Here is a 20115-nt window from a genome sequence, read left to right as displayed (position 1 = left end):
TGGATATTTAATTTACTTCTCCCTTTTTCCATTATTGTAATATGATGAAAATATTTCCCTTTTATAAATTATTACTTTAAAATAAATTCCCGGAAGTAGAATTACTAGAAGTGTTGCCCTGTTCAATTTAATCCATGGTTACATATCAATTAAAAAGTAAACATATGTGGATATGAAATATGTATAAAAATTACTCTTTCAAATCGTATTTCTCCTATTCTTCCTGAGATCTCCAGTGTCTCAAGATGAGTGATCCCTTCTCTGTACTTACTTTTCATCTATCATAGTGTTAGAAACATAATGGATACTTACTTATTCATTAATTAAAAATTATTTGCTGAGCTCCTGCAATGTGTACCTACTTAAAAAAAAAAAAACCAACACTTTGAAGAACATCGAAGAAATCTAAGACATAGGTTCTATCTTCTAAGAGCTTCCAATCTGTTTAGGGAGAACACAGACTCATAAAAGAGTTAACAGAGTATAGAAGACCAATATGTTAGGTCCAAAAAGGAGCTAAAGTCAAGTGATAGATGAGATAGGAATTTGGAAGGAGGGGGATCTTTATGGACCATGGTGGTCAAGGAGGACCTCATGGAAGAGGTGGCGTTTGGGGAGCTGATCAGGGTTGGACGGATGGAGTCAGACTTTCTCCAGACCAAGCTTTAAAATGATGCAGGAATCATCACCCAGAATGTTGGATTGCTCCTGCTTCAAGGCAACATGGACTTCTCCCATTCCCAGGCAACTCCTTGTGGACCTCTAGAAAGCAGGAGTCAGAAATACTTCCTGAGGTCTGGAGAATCCCATGTGTTGACATCATGGCCCCTTTCCTGATTTTTCTCTTGCTTCCCTTGTAGCCGCCCAGACACCTCCTTCTCCTGGTTTGTGAGCCCCTTCAAATGCCTATACCACTTCATCTGGAAGAATTACAAAAAATACATCATCATCGGTTTCATTCTGATCATCCTCATCATCTTCCTGGTCCTCTTCATCTATACCTTGCCTGGAGCCATTAGCCAAAAGATCGTCAGGGGCTCCTAGAGAAGCATGGAGGACCGGGCCCCTCCTGTTCCACTAATCCTCTCTTCTTCCTCATCTCTAATATGGAAGAGCATTTGCTCTGTGTAGGCACTGTGTTGGGTGCTAAGAGGATGAACACAAAGGGCCCAAGAACCAGTCCCTTTGTCTAAGGACAGATCAGCTCTTCTTGGAGGAAATGGGAAAGGAGCCTCCCCTCCCTGCTCCAACCCCTGCCACCACCTTTCAAACTCACAAGCTTTAAGCCATGTTTTCACCCATGGACAGCATGAAATGATGACTCCTTTGCCTCAGAGTAATCAATGGTGACCTCAGATTGATTTAGGTGAATGTTTTCTTTATGTAATTGGTTTTATTCTTAGAAGTCTAATTCTGGGTCTGAGATTTATTGGAAGTGCTTTCTTTTAAATAAAAATTTTACAGCAAATAAACTGAAAGCATTTTTAGCAAATTACTAGACATTCAACCTGTCCCATATATCTTAACCTTGTTTAATCCTTACAGTTTATAGAACACATTCACTTATTCAGGCTGTGAAACTGTCTTGGAGAAAACTTTTTATCACCTAAAATACTTTGTTGTTGAAATTCCCATCTAGAGATGAGATGTTGCTGGTTTTCCATCAAAGTCAACACTTATAGAACATGTTCAATAGAAGTAATGAGTTCTGGGGCAATCCACTGGGATTGATGCTCTATGGCAATTTCTAAGTGGGAATTTTATAAATATGAAATATTATTTTGTGTATGTGTTTTGGGGGGGTGTACCTCCATAATACCAGTAGGAATTCTCTTTAGCCAGATATATAAGCCCCACCAAATATGGTGTTCCCATAGACCATGCTATGAATGACCATGGTTGGCACTATTCAGCACTTAGTCTTACCACCATATGTAGTAGGTACTATCATGACTCTCAAGCATGCATTATTTTCAAAAGTAGTCCCAGAAATAATATCCTATGTACTTGTCAGGTGGGGTCAAGTTTTTTTTTTGTTTTTTTTTTTTTAAAGAAAACCTTTGATTTTCTACACTGTCTAGATCTGCCACCCCACCTAAAGCAGGGAGTGGAAATGAGCAGCTAGTGTTCTCAGTTAAAATAAGGAAACAAAGGAATTAGAGTGTTTGGCCTCATACACAAATAAATATGGCAACCATTTCTTCTTCCAAGCATGAGGGGCCATTTGGCAGCATTGAGGAGGCTGGATTGGGAATCTCCTCTCAACACCAGAAGCACCTGGGCTACTGTTTTCTTTATATCTTCTTGCACATATGTAACTCTTCTAAAATGAAGGATATTTACTTCCACATGGAAAGTCATTCTAGAATATTCCTGGTTGATCAAAATAAGATTGAAGCATGGGCTGTGTGATTTTAGACTTAGTGTTGTTCATTGAATTCTGGCCCTAGGTGCTCACTGCCTAGTAACTATAATGCCCTATTTTCCTGAAGTGATGAAAAATAGAGCATTTATGGCATTGGTGATGTTTCCTGGTGGTATTAGTTACATAAACTGTGCTTTTCCTTGCTGTGGAATCACACGGGCACCAGAAATCGTGGAGTGAAAAATACTTGAGGACATGGAATGCATACATTGAATACATTGTAAGTGAAAAAAAAACCAAACATACAAGTTAGAAAACTGTATGTACAGCATGATATAAAAAGAAAACATGTATACATGCATAGAGATAAAGCCTGGGAGAATATGCCAAAAGGTGAATAGTGATTATCTTTAGGTAGTGGTATCTTTTTTTTTTCTTCTTGTTTTTCTATTTTTCCTAGAACTTCTAAAATAAATATGTATTATTTTTAATGTAAAAATTCAGTAAATAAATATAGATTTAAGTGTGTTCATTTAAAAATATTTATTGAGTGTCTCTTATGTGCTGGGCAGAGGGATGCAGGAGAGACAAGACAAACGTAGCCCCTTCTCCATTGATTTTACATTCTGGTAGCTCCTCAAGGTCTGCTTTATCTTCAAATTATGGGGCATCCAAGAAGAGCACTGAGCAAGGGATGGGTTTCATGGATGAGGTTTAAGAGAAAGGACAACATACGTCAGTGGTGTCATTCAAAAGGAAAAGAACACCATTATTTTAGGTTAGAATTAGAAATAAGGTATACTTTCTGCTACATTTTGGACAGTAAAATGATGTTAACTTTTGACAAAATAATGCACATTGTTCAAATTCACCAAAAAAAAAAAAAAGCTAAAAATTGAAAATCCTTCAAAGTTAAATAGAATTCATCAACTTGGCTTTGATGCCAAAAGATGTCCAAACACTGAAAAGCCTTTAGCAGAAGTATTTGAAACACTTTCAGATCAGATGGCATCATAAGAAATGTGTGAGAAGAAGTGGCAAGCAAGGATAATTTTGGAATCAGCTATGTCTGCTGTTCTATATATAGGTTATCACTTATGGCCTGTCCTGCATGTAAAGAAATAAATAAAATAATATTCTAGGCTTAATTTTGCAGCCCTGGCCCTAAAGACATTACAGATTAAAAATTTTAAAAATTAAAAAGCAAACAACCCATTTCCCAAGAAGTTGCCACGAGTCCCTACTTATGGTCTTAAAAAAGACTAAATTTATTCATTTGACAGATTAGAGTTTTCTTTCAGCTTAAATCTGTTTCACAGCAGTTCTATTTATTTATTTTCCACAGTATTTGAATCCTTTTCTCCAAACTAAGCAAAACAAAATCAATACCAGCGACACCACCACCACCAAACAACCCACAGGAGGCTATCCAATTCTGTGTTTCCAGTAGTTGAAACATTTGGTACCTTCCTTGCTCTTTCCCTTAAGACACACATAAGTGGAAATTACAGGATTGACTTCACAGCTGGGGCTAGTTGGTATTTATTCATTTAAAAGATAATTATTGAGCTCCATCCTTGTTCCTGGTGCTGTGATCAACAGTGGGTACACAAAAGTACACCATCATATAAAGTAAGTCTCTGCTCTAGTGGAGCATAGAGTTTGGTGGAGAGAAGACACTGATGAAATAATCACACACATGGATAATTACCGACTGAGGGACTGAACAGGGACAAAGTATTGGGAATGGAAAGAGCATCTCATGGAGGGCCCCCACTCAGTCTGGCAGTCAGGAGGACCTCCTGGGGAAGGAATGGCTGGAGGGGGAAGAAGAATAATGAAGATAGGAAGAAGAGTACTCCAGACAGCGAAGATAGCATGTGCAAAGGCCCTGAGGTGGCAGGGAGTGAGGCACATGAAGGAGTCTGAAAGAGGTTGGGTATTATAGTGAGAGACAGAGGGTGCTGAGGTGGAGTGGGAAAGTCATGTAAGGGTCACATCCTTAAGAGTCTGGGTCTTTGTTTTAAAAGCAATGGATGACAAAGGATTTTTAAGCAGTGGAGAGGCACGATTAGATTTTTATTCCACGTGGAGAGTAGATTGGAGGTACTATAGTCCTCCTCACAAGACAGAATGGTTGTTTTCACTCAGTAATGATGGCAGAGGAGGGAAGTGGAGGGATCAGAGATTATCTCTTTAAAGCTCCAGGTGGTCTACTGGGGAATTTGGAGTCTAGTATTGACTCTGCATCATGCAAATTGTGTGACCTAAGGCAGATAACTTTCCATCTCTGAGCTATATTTTCCTTGTTTGTCATATAATGGCATTTGTATATGTGGTGATGAAAAGTCCATGGCATATTCTGGTGCAAAATTAACGTGTTAGTGGATCTGTTCTGTAGAGAGTTTGAAGGGATGGACTGACCTCAGAGCCAGATTGTGAGGGTCTTTGAATGCCATGCCAGAAAGTTGAACTTTATGCAGCACAAAATGGGGTCCCCTGGGAGGGTTTGAGCAGAGAACTGAAAAGAACAGTTCTGTGTATTAGAGAAGTTGTTCTGTCTATATATAGCGCATGATGGATTGATAAGGATGAGATCCAGGGGCAGGGGGATGCCTTAGGAAACAGTGGCTAAAACCCTGGAGGGAGATAAGAACCCACGCCAGAGCCAAGGCCATGGGGCTGGAGAGGAAGAGCCAGGTTCCAGTGTGTGGGTGAGGTTCCCTCCCCACTGCCCAGGCACCTGCCAGAGAGGACAGGGAAGTCTGAATCCTAGCCGCATTATTTCTATCTGGGCAGTTCGCTTAACCTCTGAGTCCCAATTTTCTCACCTGATACAAAGGAATTACTACTATTTGACGAGAATGGTGAAGATTACAGGAAAGGCATGTAAAATGTTTCACATGTGCCTGGCATGAAGCCGGTTTTCAAAGGTTAGCAGCTCATGGCACAAGCATTTCTATGGGCAGAATCAAGAGGACGTGGAGGCTAATTGGATAAGAGAAGTGATGAGGGAAGAGGATCAGGCTTAGGCTTTAGAAATGTTCTGGCACATGGACTAAGACACTTTTCAGCCAGTGATACTGCTGAGTGTATGTGTCCCATTGCCGCTGTAACCGATTACAACAAACTCTGCGGATTGAATTGATCATAGAGGCCAGAAGCCCACCACGGAGCTCACTGAACAAATAAATATCAAGGCGTTGGCAGAGCTGCCTTCCCTCCTGGAGGCTCTGGGGGAACATCTGTCTCCTTGCCTCCTCCAGCTTTTAGAGGCTGCCTGCATTCCTTGGCTCGTGGCTCCTTCCTCCACCTTCAAAGCAGCAATGTTATTTCTCTCTGTGCCTTTCTTCCATAGTCATGCCCCCCCCCCCCCCAAATATAACTGGACAAGTTCTTGCCTTTAAGGATGCATGAGATTACATTGGCCTCACCCAGGTAATCCAGGAAGATCTCCCCATCTCAAGGTCCTTAACCACATCCACACAGACACTTTCACCTTGTAAAGTAACATGCACAGATCCTGGGGATGAGGACGTGGACATTGTTTTGGGAGCGGGAGGCCTCACACAGGCATTGTGATTCGGCCCAATTTGGAAGCCCATTTAGCAGAGCTTTGAAAGCCAGGATGATTACTGTGCATGAAAGAAGGAGGCTCCACAAACACTTTTCTCTCTGGAACAAGATTTTCCCATTTGTTATTCAGCCTCTCAAGTGACAAGTGTCTCAGGAGAAAGGAAGGACCACGCTCCATCCTTCCCCGACTCCTTAAAATCCTCTCGAGCACAGCAGATGAGGCACATTCAGAGCTGGTAAGGGAAGGACACCCAGTCCTCCCCCACCTCTGCCCCCAGGAGTTTCCAGACCAGCCCCTAAAGTTCAGCTTTCCTTTAAGGGAGCACGAGCTCCTCCCAAATCAAGAGAGAACACATGTCTCTGCTCTCCCTCATTCAGAAAGGGCCATTTGAGAAAAGAGCACTCTATTTTTCTCTGCATCTTAGCAGGAGAAAGAAAATGGGCTTTGGAGGCTGAGATGGTGGCATGAAGCCTGAGCATAGACAATAGCTGTGTGACCTTGACCGGGTTACTCAACAACTCTGAACCTCTCTGATTTATAAGGTGAAGATGACGTCCATCTTGTAGGATTGTGGGAGTCTGGGCGTGCGGGCTGGTGGCTGATGGCTCTCTACTGCGGATGGAGGGAGAGGAACATTTTTTAAGTGTCTAGTATTGTCTTCTATATCATAGTATCCAAATGAATGATCACTTACTATCTGAGTAACAAACAATTAAAGCTCGCTGAATGCTATTATAGATTACAAAGTAATACATCTATTTCCTCGCTCATTCTCCCAAAGGTCCCACTGTGCAGACAAGAAAACAGCTCTAGGGGCTTCCAAGATGTCCAAGCTCCTTTGTAGCAGATCTAAATTCCAAGCGCTTCCCCCCACCTCCTGCCCCTCTGCTCGGTGCTTTCCTGGAGGGGCTGCCTAATGATTGACTTAAGGTGGGTGAGCCTGCCCCCAGTCAGAATATTCCCTGATGATTTTTTTAAGGTTCATCCATGCCCTGGGGGTTCAACCACAACCCCCCAAATATTTACACAACATCATGGATGCAGGTTGGAGTCTCTTCTCCTGTTTACCTGAAGCACTGCGTTTGATGATGGTAAGAGAATGTAAAGGCAGTTCTCGTTCATGCTACACCCGATCTTTTTGATGTTCTTTTCTCATCTTGCCACTTCTTGTGGTGAGGATCCCCACACCCACAGTGCAGAAAACAATGCAGACATTTAACTGAGCTCTTTCTAAGTCAGGCATAGGACTTAGATTTGGAAGTTAGGGTTGTAAAGAAACAGGCAGGGTAGAAACTGCTAGCTGCATACCCAATATCCATTTTCTCCTTCCTTCTTGGTAGCAGAAGACAAACTGTAGGAGGGCAGCAATGTGCTGAGCTCAAGCAGCACGTCTGTCCATGTCTTGCTATTGGGGGTAGCAGAAACTTTGTGAGCATAGCTCCGTGGGTAGGGCTTACAGGAAATCTCACTAAAGGGAGTTGTTTCAGCTGACAGACCCTTTGCACCTTTTCTTCCTCCTTCATCGCCCCTGAACTGTGGGTGTGATGGTTGGAGCTCCATCAGTTATCTTGGATCTTGAGGCAACCTTGACTATGGAAGCCGCCATAAGTAGTGGGGCAGAAAGATAAAAGGGGCACAGATCCCTGCTAATTGTGGAGTCACCAAACCAGTCCTGCAGGGACTATCTCCAGACTTTTCTACATGAAAGCAAAACAAACCTGTATCTTTCTAAAGCCACAGTTATTTGGGAGTGGTAGTTGTTGCTTTCATTGTTAGATGCAGCTGAACAAATCCTAATTGATACAGAGACCCTTTTCTGGACCTTACAGAATTGGCAACAGTTTATTCCAGTAGCTTATCTGAATTTCTTCACCTCTGGCCAGTGAGGGACCGGGCATCACTAGTCCCTTTGTGAAGACATATTATCTTCCTTCAAGTTGGAGCTGAAACCCAGGGAGAACTTCATGCCTTGAGGCACCTCTGCATTTGAGAACCAAATCAGTTAGAATTTCCAAGTGAAAGTTCTCTCTTTTCCTTCCTGAGCTTCTCTGAAGTCTCACCTTTTATTTATTTTTATTTTTTTAAAAGATTTTATTTATTTGACAGAGAGAGAGAGACAGCGAGAGAGGGAACACAAGCAGGGGGAGTGGGAGAGGGAGAAGCAGGCTTCCCGCTGAGCAGGGAGCCCAATGCGGGGCTCGATCCCAGGACCCTGGGATCATGACCTGAGCCGACGGCAGATGCTTAACGACTGAGCCACCCAGGTGCCCCAAATCTCACCTTTTAAAAAAATTTACTTATTTCTAACTTTAGCAAATCATACATAACATAAAATTTACCATTTTAACCATTTCTAAGTGCACAGTTGTGTGGTATTAAGTATATTCACATTGTTCTACAACCATCACCGTCCTCGATCTTCAGAACATCTTTCATCTTGCAAAACTAAAACTCTGTCCCCATTACCGACGGCTTCCCATGCCCCCTCCCCTGCCCCTGGCAACCACAGTTCTGCTCTCTGTCTCTATGAGTTTGACGACTCTGAGTATGGCATGTGGGTGGAATCATACGGTATTTGCCTTTTGTGACTGGCTTATTTCACTTAGTCTAATGTCTGCAAGGTTCATCTGTGTTGTGGCTTTTGTCAGGATTTCCTTCCTCTGTAAGGCTGAATAATATTCCATTGTATGTGTGCACCACCTTTTGTTTATTCATTCACGGACACTCAGATTGCTTTCACCTTTGAGCTATTATAATTGCTGCTATAAGTGAGTGTACAAATATCTCTTTGAGACTTCTTCTTCTTCGAGACCATACTTTCAATTTTTGGAGGGGGTGGGGATAGACTCAGTAGTGGAACTGCTGGATCATATAGTGCTGCTATGTTTAATTTTTTGAGGAATTACCCTACTGTTTTCCGTAATGACGGTCCCGTTTTATGCTCCCACCAGCTGTGCACAAAGGCTCTAATATCTCCATATCCTCAACAGTACTTGTTACTTTTCTAGGGTTTTTTTCCTTCATAATCACCATCCTAGTGGGTGTGAAGTGATAGCTCACAGTTTTGATTTGCATTTCCTTAATGATTAGTGATGTTGAATATCTTGTTGTTGCAGGCAGGCCCGGTCCGAGGACCCAGAGTGGGGGACCCAGAGCGAGGGTCCTTGGTTCCACACAGGACAGAAATCAAACACAAGCCAGAGAAAGTGAAAGCAGAGTTTACTGAGTAGCGTGAGTGACAGAAAATAGCAGACGGAATGTCTGGGAGACTCGGAAAGGAAAGGAGAATGAGTCTCGTCATCGCTTGGGGTTAGGGGCTTATGCTGGAAAGGAGTCAGGGAACGTGTTCCTTCAGGAATCCAAGGTAGGGTGCACTGAAATGTGAGTGGAAGGTGAGTAACAGGTGTGATTTCAGAAATCACTGAAGGTAGGGGGTGCTGATGACAGTGTCTGCCAAGGTTTGTTCAAAGCTAATGACCTGGAAACAGGTTTGGGATCCAGCTCTTCGTAGATGTGATCAGGTGCTTGGGGGCCTAGGAGAAACTCAGAGAATGATCAACCCTCTTGCCTCCCCATTGGAGTGAGAACATAGCTTCTTTGGTTTTTACTCCAAGGTAAATATAGGATGTGAGTAAATGGGGGCTTGCAGAGAAACTGCAGAGACAGAGCCTTTCTAACCTGGGGTCCCTCTGGCTTCTCCACCTCATTTTCATATGCTTATTGGTCGTCTGTGGATCTTCTCTGGAGAAACGTCTGCTCACGTCCTGTGCTCGTTTTTTTGTTTGTTCGTTTTGTTTTTTTATTATGTTATGTTAATCACCATACATTACATCATTAGTTTCTGATGTAGTGCTCCATGATTCATTGTTTGCGTATAACACCCAGTGCTCCATGCAGCACGTGCCTTCTTTAATACCCATCACCAGGCTAACCCATCCTCCCACCCCCGTCCCCTCTAGAACCCTCGGTTTGTTTTTCAGAGTCCACAGTCTCTTATGGTTCATCTCCTGTTTGGCTTCTGTTGTTGTTGGGTTTTCCAAGTTCTCTATGCATTCTGGGTATTAATCCTTCATCAGATGCATGGTTTGCAAATATTTTCTCTCATTCTGCGGCTTGCCTTTTCACTGTTGGTGGTGTCCTTTGCTACACAGTTTTTAACATTTTGATGGAGTCCAACTTGCCTTGATTTTCTTTTTTTTTTTTTAAGATTTTATTTATTTATTTGAGAGAGGGAGCACAAGCAGGGAGAGAGGGAGAAGCAGACTTCCCGCTGAGCAGGGAGCCCGATGCAGGGCCCAATCCCAGGACCTTGGGATCATGACCTGAGCCAAAAGTAAACATTTAACTGACAGCCACCCAGGTGCCCCCAGCTTACCTTGTTTTTCTTTTGTGGCCTATGTCTTTGGTGTCATATCCAAGAAATCATGATCGTATCCAGTGTCCTGAAGCTTTTCCTCTGCATTCCCTTCTAGTTTTATAGTTGCAGCTCTTATATTTAGGGCTCTGGTACATGTGGAGTTAATTTTTGTATTTGGTGTTAGGTAAGGGACTAGTGTCGTTCTTTTGTGTGTGGATGTCCAGTTTCCCCAGCACCGTGTGTTGAAAACCTCACCTGGTAAATGTTTTCCCGTACTTCCTTCATACATACCAATCTTAGTAGTTGCTCTTACTGTAGCCAGTGTGCTAGATATTTTCATAATCTTCTTGAGTCCCTGTGATGACTCCAAGAAGAGTCTACGGTCAGCATAGGCTAGAATATATTATAGTAATGCACACACCCTCCAGATCTCAGAGTTTTATCTGAATAGTTTCTCTCACTCACAGACTTGGCTTTGGGTCCGAGCAATACCCCACATGTTGGCCCAGGATTCCATATGGACCCTTCCATATCAATGTTAATTCCACAACTTCTGGGTCCAGGAAAATAGAGTAATGAGACTCCAACATTGACTAGTAAATGCTTCTTCCTCTTGGAAATAGCACAGGATACTTCCACTCATGGCTCATTGGCCAAAACAAGTCACGTGGACACACCCAACTTCAAGAGAGCAGAGAACTACAATCCCCCCGGGTGCTCAGTAGAGGAGAACCCGATAATGGTGAGTCATAGTAACGCTTTCTACATGTGGGTATGATTACTCCCAATTCACAGATCAGAAATTGGGGTGTCATGGCTAATTACCAGGCAGTTTTCTCTTTGGCTTTAAAACCATCTTCTCTTCCTGTTCCCAGCACTGTAGCTATTACAATAGAATGTACTGGATATAGACTATTTTCTTGCTAGGGAATTATCCAATTTTCTGCCTGCACCAGTCTTTGGGATGTTTATGATGATTTAAGGAAACTGCTCGCTAACTGTAAGCCAACTGATTTTCAATAAAGCAACAAGTTTCAGATTGTGGTGAATCATTTCTATGGCTTTCTTGAGCTCCTTCATCAGAATCACTTAGGGCTCCTAAGAGTCCACCCGTGGCTTTTAGGAGACACCCAGGGGCCCTTTTCTTCCTCTGCCATTCAGGAAGCTCGGCTGGATCAGTCAGGATCCATGCACATATACACAGCAGTGGTGGCCACGAAGTAGAAGTAAATTTGCATCGATGCCAATGTTCAATGCACTAATGTCAGTTTTAAAAATAAGTCTTAGGAGTCCATGACCCTCATCCCCTCCACCCCTTCCCTCCTGCAACCACCAGGTTGTTCTCTGTATTTATGAGGCTGTTTCTGTCTTTGTTCTTCTTTCTTCTGTTCTGTTTTTCAGATTCCACATATATGTGAAATTGAACTCATTTCACTTAGCATAATACCCTCTAGGTCCGTCCCCACGGTCATGAAATAGCTGAAGGGGATTAAAAGATATAAATCTCTAGTTACAAAATAAATAAGTCACAGAAATGAAAAGTACGGCATAGAGAGTATCGTGAATACTATTGTAATAACATTGTATGGTGACAGATAGTAACTATACTCCTTGTGGTAGACACTGAGTAATGTATAGAACTGTTGGATCACTATGTTGTACGCATGAAACTAACAGAAGTTGTATGTCAACTGTACTTCCAAAAAGAAACAAAACAAAACAAAAAAACCATCAAGAGGTACGTGATGCTCAGCGCCTCCCCACCGGGGGCGAGGGCTGTTCCTTTCTTTCTGCCAAGCCCCAGTGTATTTTACTTACCTCTCCTATGACCCACATGCATATTCTCTGGCTCTAGAATCAGTATGTCCTTGTCACCATGCCGTTTTTATCCCTGCAGACTGAATTTCCTCAGGTCCTATCAACTGATGGGTAGAAAGGGGATTGCAGTCATAGTAATTACCCCAAAGTCACAACTCTCTTGATCCAATGTAATCTATAGGAACCCGACTTCCTAAAAAAGTCTTGTTCCCTCACTCAGCCCCAGAACCTTTTAAATAAAACCTTCACCCAGGCCTAGGACAGTTCACCCACCATATTTCACCTCTAGCTACAGGGGCAGGATCAGATAAGTGGGCAGAGACTGGGGTGGCCATGTGACAAGTGTTGGCCAATGATGGATATTAATAAGTGGCTGGAGCCTGAGGCACAGCTTGTTTCCTTTATCCTGTCCCCCGATCCCATCTTGGAATGTAAATGTGATACCTGGAGGTACAGCAGCCATTTCTTCACATGAGGTCTGAAGCCGAGGCCACTGACGTGAAAACGCATCAAGAAGCCTTAGCGCCGCACTGCTCCCCTTCAGACTCCCCTGCTTCCAGGGGAGAGAACAACCCCTAACCTGTTAGGTTTTCTGTAGTTTGCAGTCATAGCAATCCTAACTGATACAGAATGGCGAGGCACATGTCTCCAAAACTACAGATGATATTCAATTGCTTTTAAGGGAAAACATACCCATTTGAGTCAAAATGGTAGAAGAAGGGCAGGGCAAGAGGCAGGGACTGGCCAGATTCAGGAGCAGAGTCAGCACAGGAGTCCACAAAAAGATAGACCATGGTGGCCCACGTTGAAGAGCAATCCCTCTCCCTGTCCCCACCACCAGTACCGCTCACATAGAAGCTGAGGCCCGGGCAGGGGCGGGAGCGGGAGAGAAAAGAACACTTCATAAAAATTCAGGAATTCAGTGACTTGGTCATTTGGTAAATTGGCTTTTAGTAAATTAGCTTTCAGAGAATTGATTTTCAGCAAAGGGACTTAATGCCTGTGTTTTCAGCTAGAACGACTGTCATTCCCAGGGCTATGGCTGGGCTGAGAGGCATGAGGCCCTCCCCCCACCGACTGTGTGCTCTGGACGGGCCTAGCCCAGGGCGGCTCGGTCCCACAGCCCTCCAGGGCTCTCAGTCCAGCAGCTCCTTTCCCTCCCTGCCCTCTCTGGAGCGTTCAGGCATCAGCCCCGGGGTGGGGCACAGAGGCAAACCCCCTGGGGAGCCCTGGGCTTCACTCACACCCAGCCTCCCCTCGGAAGACTAGAGTTTTTGATGCTGGTCAAGCTCTTGATGTCTGCCCTTCCTCATCCAGTGTTTGTTCTCTCCCAGGAGCCTCCTAAGTTCTCTTAGGAAGAACCCTGTGCAGGTGCGAGCCATGACTTTCCAGACAGGCCTCATAGGACTGACCCCTAGCTGAGGCTCGAGCTGAGAATACAAATCCCAAGTTCCCCAGGCGTGTCTTGCATGTCAGGTCAGTAGGTCAGTAGACACTTGTCCAATAAATGACTATAATAATTACTGCCCTCTATGGAGGGTCTACCGTGTGCTTTGCACTGTGCCAGATTCTTCATTTACATATACCTCAGTTCCCTGAGGCTAACAGTGTGCCCTCCTTCTAGAAAAACCAGGAATAAGGGAAATAAAATTGACTTTCAAGAACTACACTAGGAGACTATCCACTGGAGGTAACTGGTCAGTGTGAGAAGCAGGTCAGCCTCAGCTAAGCTTAGAAATAGGTGGGATCTCTGGGCTGAAAAATAATAAAGTCAATCTTTACCCAGGGCATGGTAGAATGTGGTCATAATCACCTGCTGTTGTTTTTATCTGCTCAGGATCCCTTGCTTTGGGGGGAACCATCTCTTTCCCACCTTCAGTCCAAGGGGTTTTAGGTGGAGATAAATTTACCTCCCTTCCCTCAGACATGTATTCCGACTCAGCCTGTGAGTGTTCCAGCCCAAGGGCACAGCAATTCAGTGAGTCATTCAGGGTTGTTCATGTGACCCAAGCCACGTGAATAACAGTCATTCCTGAGACTATCACTGCCCCTCACTCTTTTGTGTGTGGTGGGAGGAAAATTTATGGTAAGTGCCTGCCTGAGGATAACATCAGCCCAGAAGAAAGCATCTCAGAGAAGAGAGAGAAAGAGGGAGAGAAAAGCAAACTGGATCCAGCCATGCCTGAAGCACATACCTACCCCTGAGCTTCCCAGTTACTTTAGCCAATATATTTTGTGTTAAGCTAGTTTGAGTTGGATAGATCTAACACCTGGTCTGAGTACCCAGAGAGCTCTTCAGGGAGATGACTTGTTCACTGACTTCACGTATTCTGGTCCCACTGGCAAAGTCACTTGTATGCTTAATAGATATGCATAGAACCTCTGATCCACCATCTCCCAGGTTCCTCAGCTAGATAAATGCAACTGCCGTGGACACATCTGCCAAAATCCTGAGAGCTGTCATTGATTCTACTCTTTCCCATACCCTCCAAGTTCCATTGATCAGTGCCTGTCAATATGGGGTAGACCCCCAAAATATCGACATCCTTCTAGTCTTCTCCAGTTCTTCTGCCACCATCGTGGCTGGCCTAACTGCTGCAAAAACCTCTCACCTGGTGTCCCTGTGGCAGCCAGGGTGATCTTCTAAACGTGGAGACCAGGTTGTATTGTGGCCCTGCTTCCAAAGGTTCAGTTACTGCTCACTGCCCTGAGGAGAAAGGTTCAGCTCTGTAGCCTGGCTCATGAGCTCTGTACACTCTGGCCCTGCAGCTTCGGTGATCTCCCCTGGCCCCTCGTGCCCCTGCTCATCTGCTTAGGCTCCCCTGCTTCCTTCGTGTTCCCTGAACTTGCCCAGGGTCCTGCAGCCCCAGGGCCTTTGCCCCTGCAAGTCTGTCCTCCTGGGATATTTGTCTCCTGGCTCCCCCATGCCTGGCTCATTCTCATTTCTCTGGTCTCAGCTCCTGTGTCATGTCTCTCCTCAGAGAGACTCTTTGGCTTCCTTGCTTTGGACTCAAGTCTCCCTCGAGGGAACAGCAGCTCCAGGAGGGTAAATGTTACCCCGCCCCCACAGTCTCTACACCAGTGTCTGGCATTGTGTGAGTCAGTTCCAGCTCCACCACAAATACCACAGACCGGGCAAGCTAACAGGCATTAATTTTCTCGCAGTTCTAGAAGCTGGACCCCTGAGAGCACAATGTCAGCAGGCCGGCAGGGCTGATTTCTTCTGAGGCTGCTCTCCTTGGCTTGCAGATGGCTGTCTCTTCCCTGTGTCCTCATGTGGTCTTCCCTCTGCTTCCATCGGTGTCCTAATCTCCTCCTAAATACACAGGTCACATTGGATGAGGGCCACCCTAATGGCCTCATATTAATTTAATTACCTCTTGAAAGGCTCTATCTCCAAATACAGTCCCACTCTCAGGTCCTGGGAGTTAGGACTTCAACATATGAATAAAAGTCGGCCCTCAGACATACTTATTACATTAGCACAACGTCTGCCTTCTCTGCTTTATACTTGCTCCGGTAATCTCCTGTTGGAGATTTGGCTTCCCGAGCGACTTGTTGATCCTACTAATGGGAAAGTTCTAGTCCATGTGACAGATCTATTTCTCACTATAAACGAATACATCAGAATTCTGGTGTTTGCCTCGGTCTACCGTGCACTTTAATCAGCATCGGACAGTCTGCAAGGCCTCTTTACTAATCCGGCACTGACGACGACACCCCAGCCTTCCAAACCAACACTCAGGTCCTGGGATGCAGTGGATGAGAGTGACACCACTGGTGTGGCCTTCCCTGGCTTCAGCCCCACGCCCCCTCCCCGGATTTCTCCTATTTTACAGATGGTCGGAGAGGTCAGGTAAATTGTACAGTCACCCAGCTAGTCAGTCGTGCTAGAATCCAAATTCACACCTGGTCTTCTCTGGCCGCAAAGCTCCTGTGTTGTCATGGTTCTGCAGTTCTTGCTTCTGCAAATGAATATGCAAAAACAGGTCGCAACTGACCACCCAGTTCCCCCGGGGTCACTGATGTCATTCCTCAAAACACTGGCTGCTTTGGAAACAAGAGAGCGGAGATGGCCACGGTGAGCAGCCTGACAGAATCAAGGAGCAGGGGCGTTGTGGAAGGGTCTGGTGGGGCTTCACCTGCAGTCCCCCTCCTCACATCTGGAACCTGAGCCACAGGGCCCTGGCCTGGGCAGCTGTTTTTGGGCACTTTCCCCAGGCCTGGATCTTGTCAGCCAGGGATTCCAGAAAAGACTGCATAAAGAGCAAGTGAATGTCAGGACTATGTCCTCCATAGGGTCAAATCCTTCCAAAGCAGCTCTTCCCACTTCCCCAGGCCTCCAGCTCCATGGCTAGCCCAGGCTTCTGTCTCCTCCCACGTTTCGTCTCACTTTGCTGTTTTGCCTCATAGCCCTGCCGGGACTGGACCCTGTCCCTGTGCCCGTGAGGAGGGGCCAGGCAGCCCAGGGATGAAGAACCAGCCTGAGCGTTGACATCACAGAAATCTGATCTAAATCCAGATTTAAGCACTTGCCTTCCTTGTGAGATGTAAGATGGGGACAATAGTCCCAATCGTGCAGCCAGTTACGAAGATAAATGTGATAAGAAAGTCAAATTCTTGGCATAGTGTGAGCACTCAATAAAAGAATATTAAAACCTAAACCTGTGGCTGAGGTTCCTCAGCTAGTGCAGAGCTCAGCCAGGATTTGGATCCTGAACTTCCAGGCTTCAAAACCCCTGCTCTTTCTCCCGTGCCTCCCTCCTCCCCAGGAGGCTGACCACGCTGTCCCTCCTGCGTGGCACTGGTGGGAACACAGAGACAGGGGAGGTAGAACTGCTCTCTGCATTGTAGAAAAGCAAGGAAAATGTCAGTGGTTCTGCCTCTCACAGGCTGGCTCCACATCCGTCCTCCCTTTGGGACCTGTCTCTTAACCCACGACGTCTCCAGTGGGAGGAAATTGCCAGCAAACCTACTGCTCTGTCCCTCGACACCTTCCTCCTCTGGACCAGGGGATGGTTGCCTTGGGAACCAAGCGATTTCCTTGCTGTCTGCCCTGAAGACAGGCATGCCGAGAAAGCCACCAGAGGTGGGCTTCTGCCGGATTATTTGGTGCCAGGGCTATTGGCTTGAGTGGTCTAAGACACCTGCTGCTTGGGCAGAAACCAGGAGGTGTGGGGGCGGGAGGGAAGACTCGTAGAAATGTGGGTAAGGACCAAAACTGAAGTCAGGAAGATCATCCAGCGGAACCCTGAATCTGAAGGGTTCCCAGACAGAAAAGGAGATGAGAGGATGGAATGTGGGGAGACCAGAAAGAGGAAGAAGGGTCGAAGTGTAGGGTGGGAGTCAGAATCCAGGGAAATCACTACTACTTGGAAAATGTCAGTGTGAAGGCTCTGAGCGGAGGGTGGGAACCCTGGGTATAGGCAGAAGGAGCTGTCAAGATACTGACCCTATCCAGATTGGCAGGTTCAATCCATCCCTGCCCTTTGTCTCACAACCCTGAGAGAAGGACCTTTGGGATGGATCAGTTTTGCTTGTTTTGTTTTTTTTTTTAAGATTTTATTTATTTGACAGAGAGAGACACAGTGAGAGGGGGATCATAAGCAGGGGGAGTGGGAGAGGAAGAAGCAGGCTTCCCGCGGAGCAGGGAGCCCGATGCGGGGCTCGATCCCAGGACCCTGGGACCATGACCTGAGCCGAAGGCAGACGCTTAACGACTGAGCCACCCAGGCGCCCCAGAATCAAAGTAGTCTTAAGATGGAGGGGACTTTACAAGGTACTGGTCTAACCCCCTCGCTTTACAGTTATAAAAGCTGTCTCTTCCCACGCAGGCACCCCTTGCTTGTTTTTTATAACTTTATTTTTTAGAGCAATTTTATGTTCATAGCACAATCGAGTGGGAAATAGAGTTCTCATGTACCCCTGACTCCACACATGAACAGCCTCCCCTAAGATCAACACCCCCAATCACATTTATTACAACCAACGAACCCTCACTGACATATCAGTATTACTCAGAGTCCTTAGGGTACAGTAGGGTTTGTTCTTGGTGTTGTACATTCTACAGGTTTGGACAAATATATAGTGACCTGTCTCCATCATTGTAGTATCATATGGAATAGCTTCAGGGCCCTGAAAACCCTCTGTGCTCCACTAGTCATCCTGTAGAGCCACTGTTTGTTTTTTACCATCTCCATGATGTTGCCTTTTCCAGAATATCATATGGCTGTAATTACATAGTATGTAAACTTTTCAGCCTTTCCTTTCATTTAGCAACATGTTTTTAAGGTTCCTCCATGTCTTTTCATTGCTTAATAGCTCATTTCTTTTTTTTTTTTTAAGATTTTATTTATTTATTTGAGAGAGAGAGAATGAGAGAGAGCACATGAGAGGGGGGAGGGTCAGAGGGAGAAGCAGACTCCCTGCCGAACAGGGAGCCCGATGCGGGACTCGATCCTGGGACTCCAGGATCATGACCTGAGCCGAAGGCAGTCGCTTAACCGACTGAGCCACCCAGGGGCCCAATAGCTCGTTTCTTTTTAGCACTGAATAATATTCCATTATCTGGATGTACCACAATTTATTTAACCATTCACCTACTAAAGGACATCTTGGTTGCTTCCAAGCTTTGGCAATTACAAATAAAGCTCTATAAATATCTGTGTGTAGGTTTTTGTATGGACAGGAGCAAATACCAAGGAACATGATTGCTGAATCATATGGTAAGGGTATGTTTAGTTTTGTAAAAAAACTGCCAGAAGTGAGTCAACTTTGATGGTAAGAGTTGCTCAGACATGAAGGAGCTCTGCAAAAGGCAGTGAGAAAGAGTAGGGTAGAGGGAGGAGGTGGAACCAGAGATGCAAAAGAAGGGCAGGTAGAAGGCAAAGACAGGAAAGGTTGACACACCTGCTTCACGGCTGCCAAGGCTGGGTCTAGTTGGAGACTTCACCTTTGCTTGACCTTGATTCAGCCTTCACTGAGCCAGAACTGCCAACTCGAGTTACACCTGCCCGTAGGAAATTCACCAACTGGTTGTAAGAATCACAAATCATTAATCTAATTCATGGCTTTTCCAACTGGCTTCCTCTATAAAGAAAAATATTTCTCATAATTCCCATTTCACGATGAACAAAACACCCTGTTCACACTCAGGAATACCAGCTGTGGGTAATAATACAATGAGCCAAATTATGCTAAAGCCCCTCCTAGCATCCACACCAAAAACCCTGGACTTTTCCTTACTTTAAAGGGGTCTCTCTGTCAAAGCACTGGTGTGTTGGAGATTGGGACTATAAATTAGTCATTTGCCTTCCTTCCGGGCTATAGCCAGTTGACAGTAGACACAAGGAGCCAAACAGACCAAAGAATCAGTTTTATCAATGGCAGCAATGTCCCCTTAACTTGCTTTCGGTCATGGTCACCATCCCCTGCCCCTGCCCTGCATGGAAGGTCTGTGGGCCAGCAGAGCAGGATGAACTTATTAACCAGTCCGCCACTTTGCTTTAAGTTCTGCTAAGGAAGATGGAGAATGATGAGATCATGAGGCTCACTGTGCCTGGGCACAGATCCAACAAGAAACAAGAGCCCTGCCATGAATGAGCAGTGGCTTGAACACATTAACCTTGCCCAACAGAGCAATGGGCTGCTGAGTGTCAGCCTCTCACCAGCTCTCCGGTGGATGAGTCAGCGCTCTTCCTTTCTGCTACTGGGGTGGGAGAGATAAATCCACCATCCCGATTTGCCTGGGACCGAAGCATTGCCATGATGTGGGATTTTTAATGCTAAAACCTGGAAGTCCCTGGCAAATTGGGACCAGTCGGTCCCCTTCTATCCTCCTCAAGCCTTAGCACGTGTGTTGTCTCTACGGAGGGACAACAATGTGGAGAGAGGAAGAAGAGGGTTTCTCCCTACAGTGGCTCCAGCAGCCCCTCCAGGCTGATGAGAACCGGGGTCATTAGTGGATTGGTATGCGTGTGGGGATGAAATTTGGGATGT

General features: G+C 45.3%; 2 protein-coding genes across 2 annotated transcripts in view; one reads left to right on the top strand and one right to left on the bottom strand.

Moving 5' to 3' along the window:
• FER1L6 (fer-1 like family member 6) overlaps positions 1-2798 on the top strand; it is a 148342-nt gene extending 145544 nt beyond the window's left edge. The window contains exon 41 of the mRNA XM_064587907.1: positions 861-2798. Coding sequence (XP_064443977.1) covers positions 861-1044 — 184 coding nt within the window. The 3' untranslated portion in view covers positions 1045-2798. The remainder of the gene's footprint in view (positions 1-860) is intronic.
• TMEM65 (transmembrane protein 65) overlaps positions 1-20115 on the bottom strand; it is a 229607-nt gene that overhangs the window by 23083 nt on the left and 186409 nt on the right. The gene's annotated exons all lie outside the window — the stretch shown is intronic.

The sequence above is a fragment of the Mirounga angustirostris genome, unplaced genomic scaffold (genome assembly GCF_029215605.1).
Source record: "Mirounga angustirostris isolate CCGP_5_RB_7025 unplaced genomic scaffold, mMirAng1.0.hap1 SCAF_4, whole genome shotgun sequence".
In the NCBI taxonomy this organism is placed as follows: Eukaryota; Metazoa; Chordata; class Mammalia; order Carnivora; family Phocidae; genus Mirounga; species Mirounga angustirostris.
This window is presented reverse-complemented; position numbering and strand designations above follow the sequence as displayed.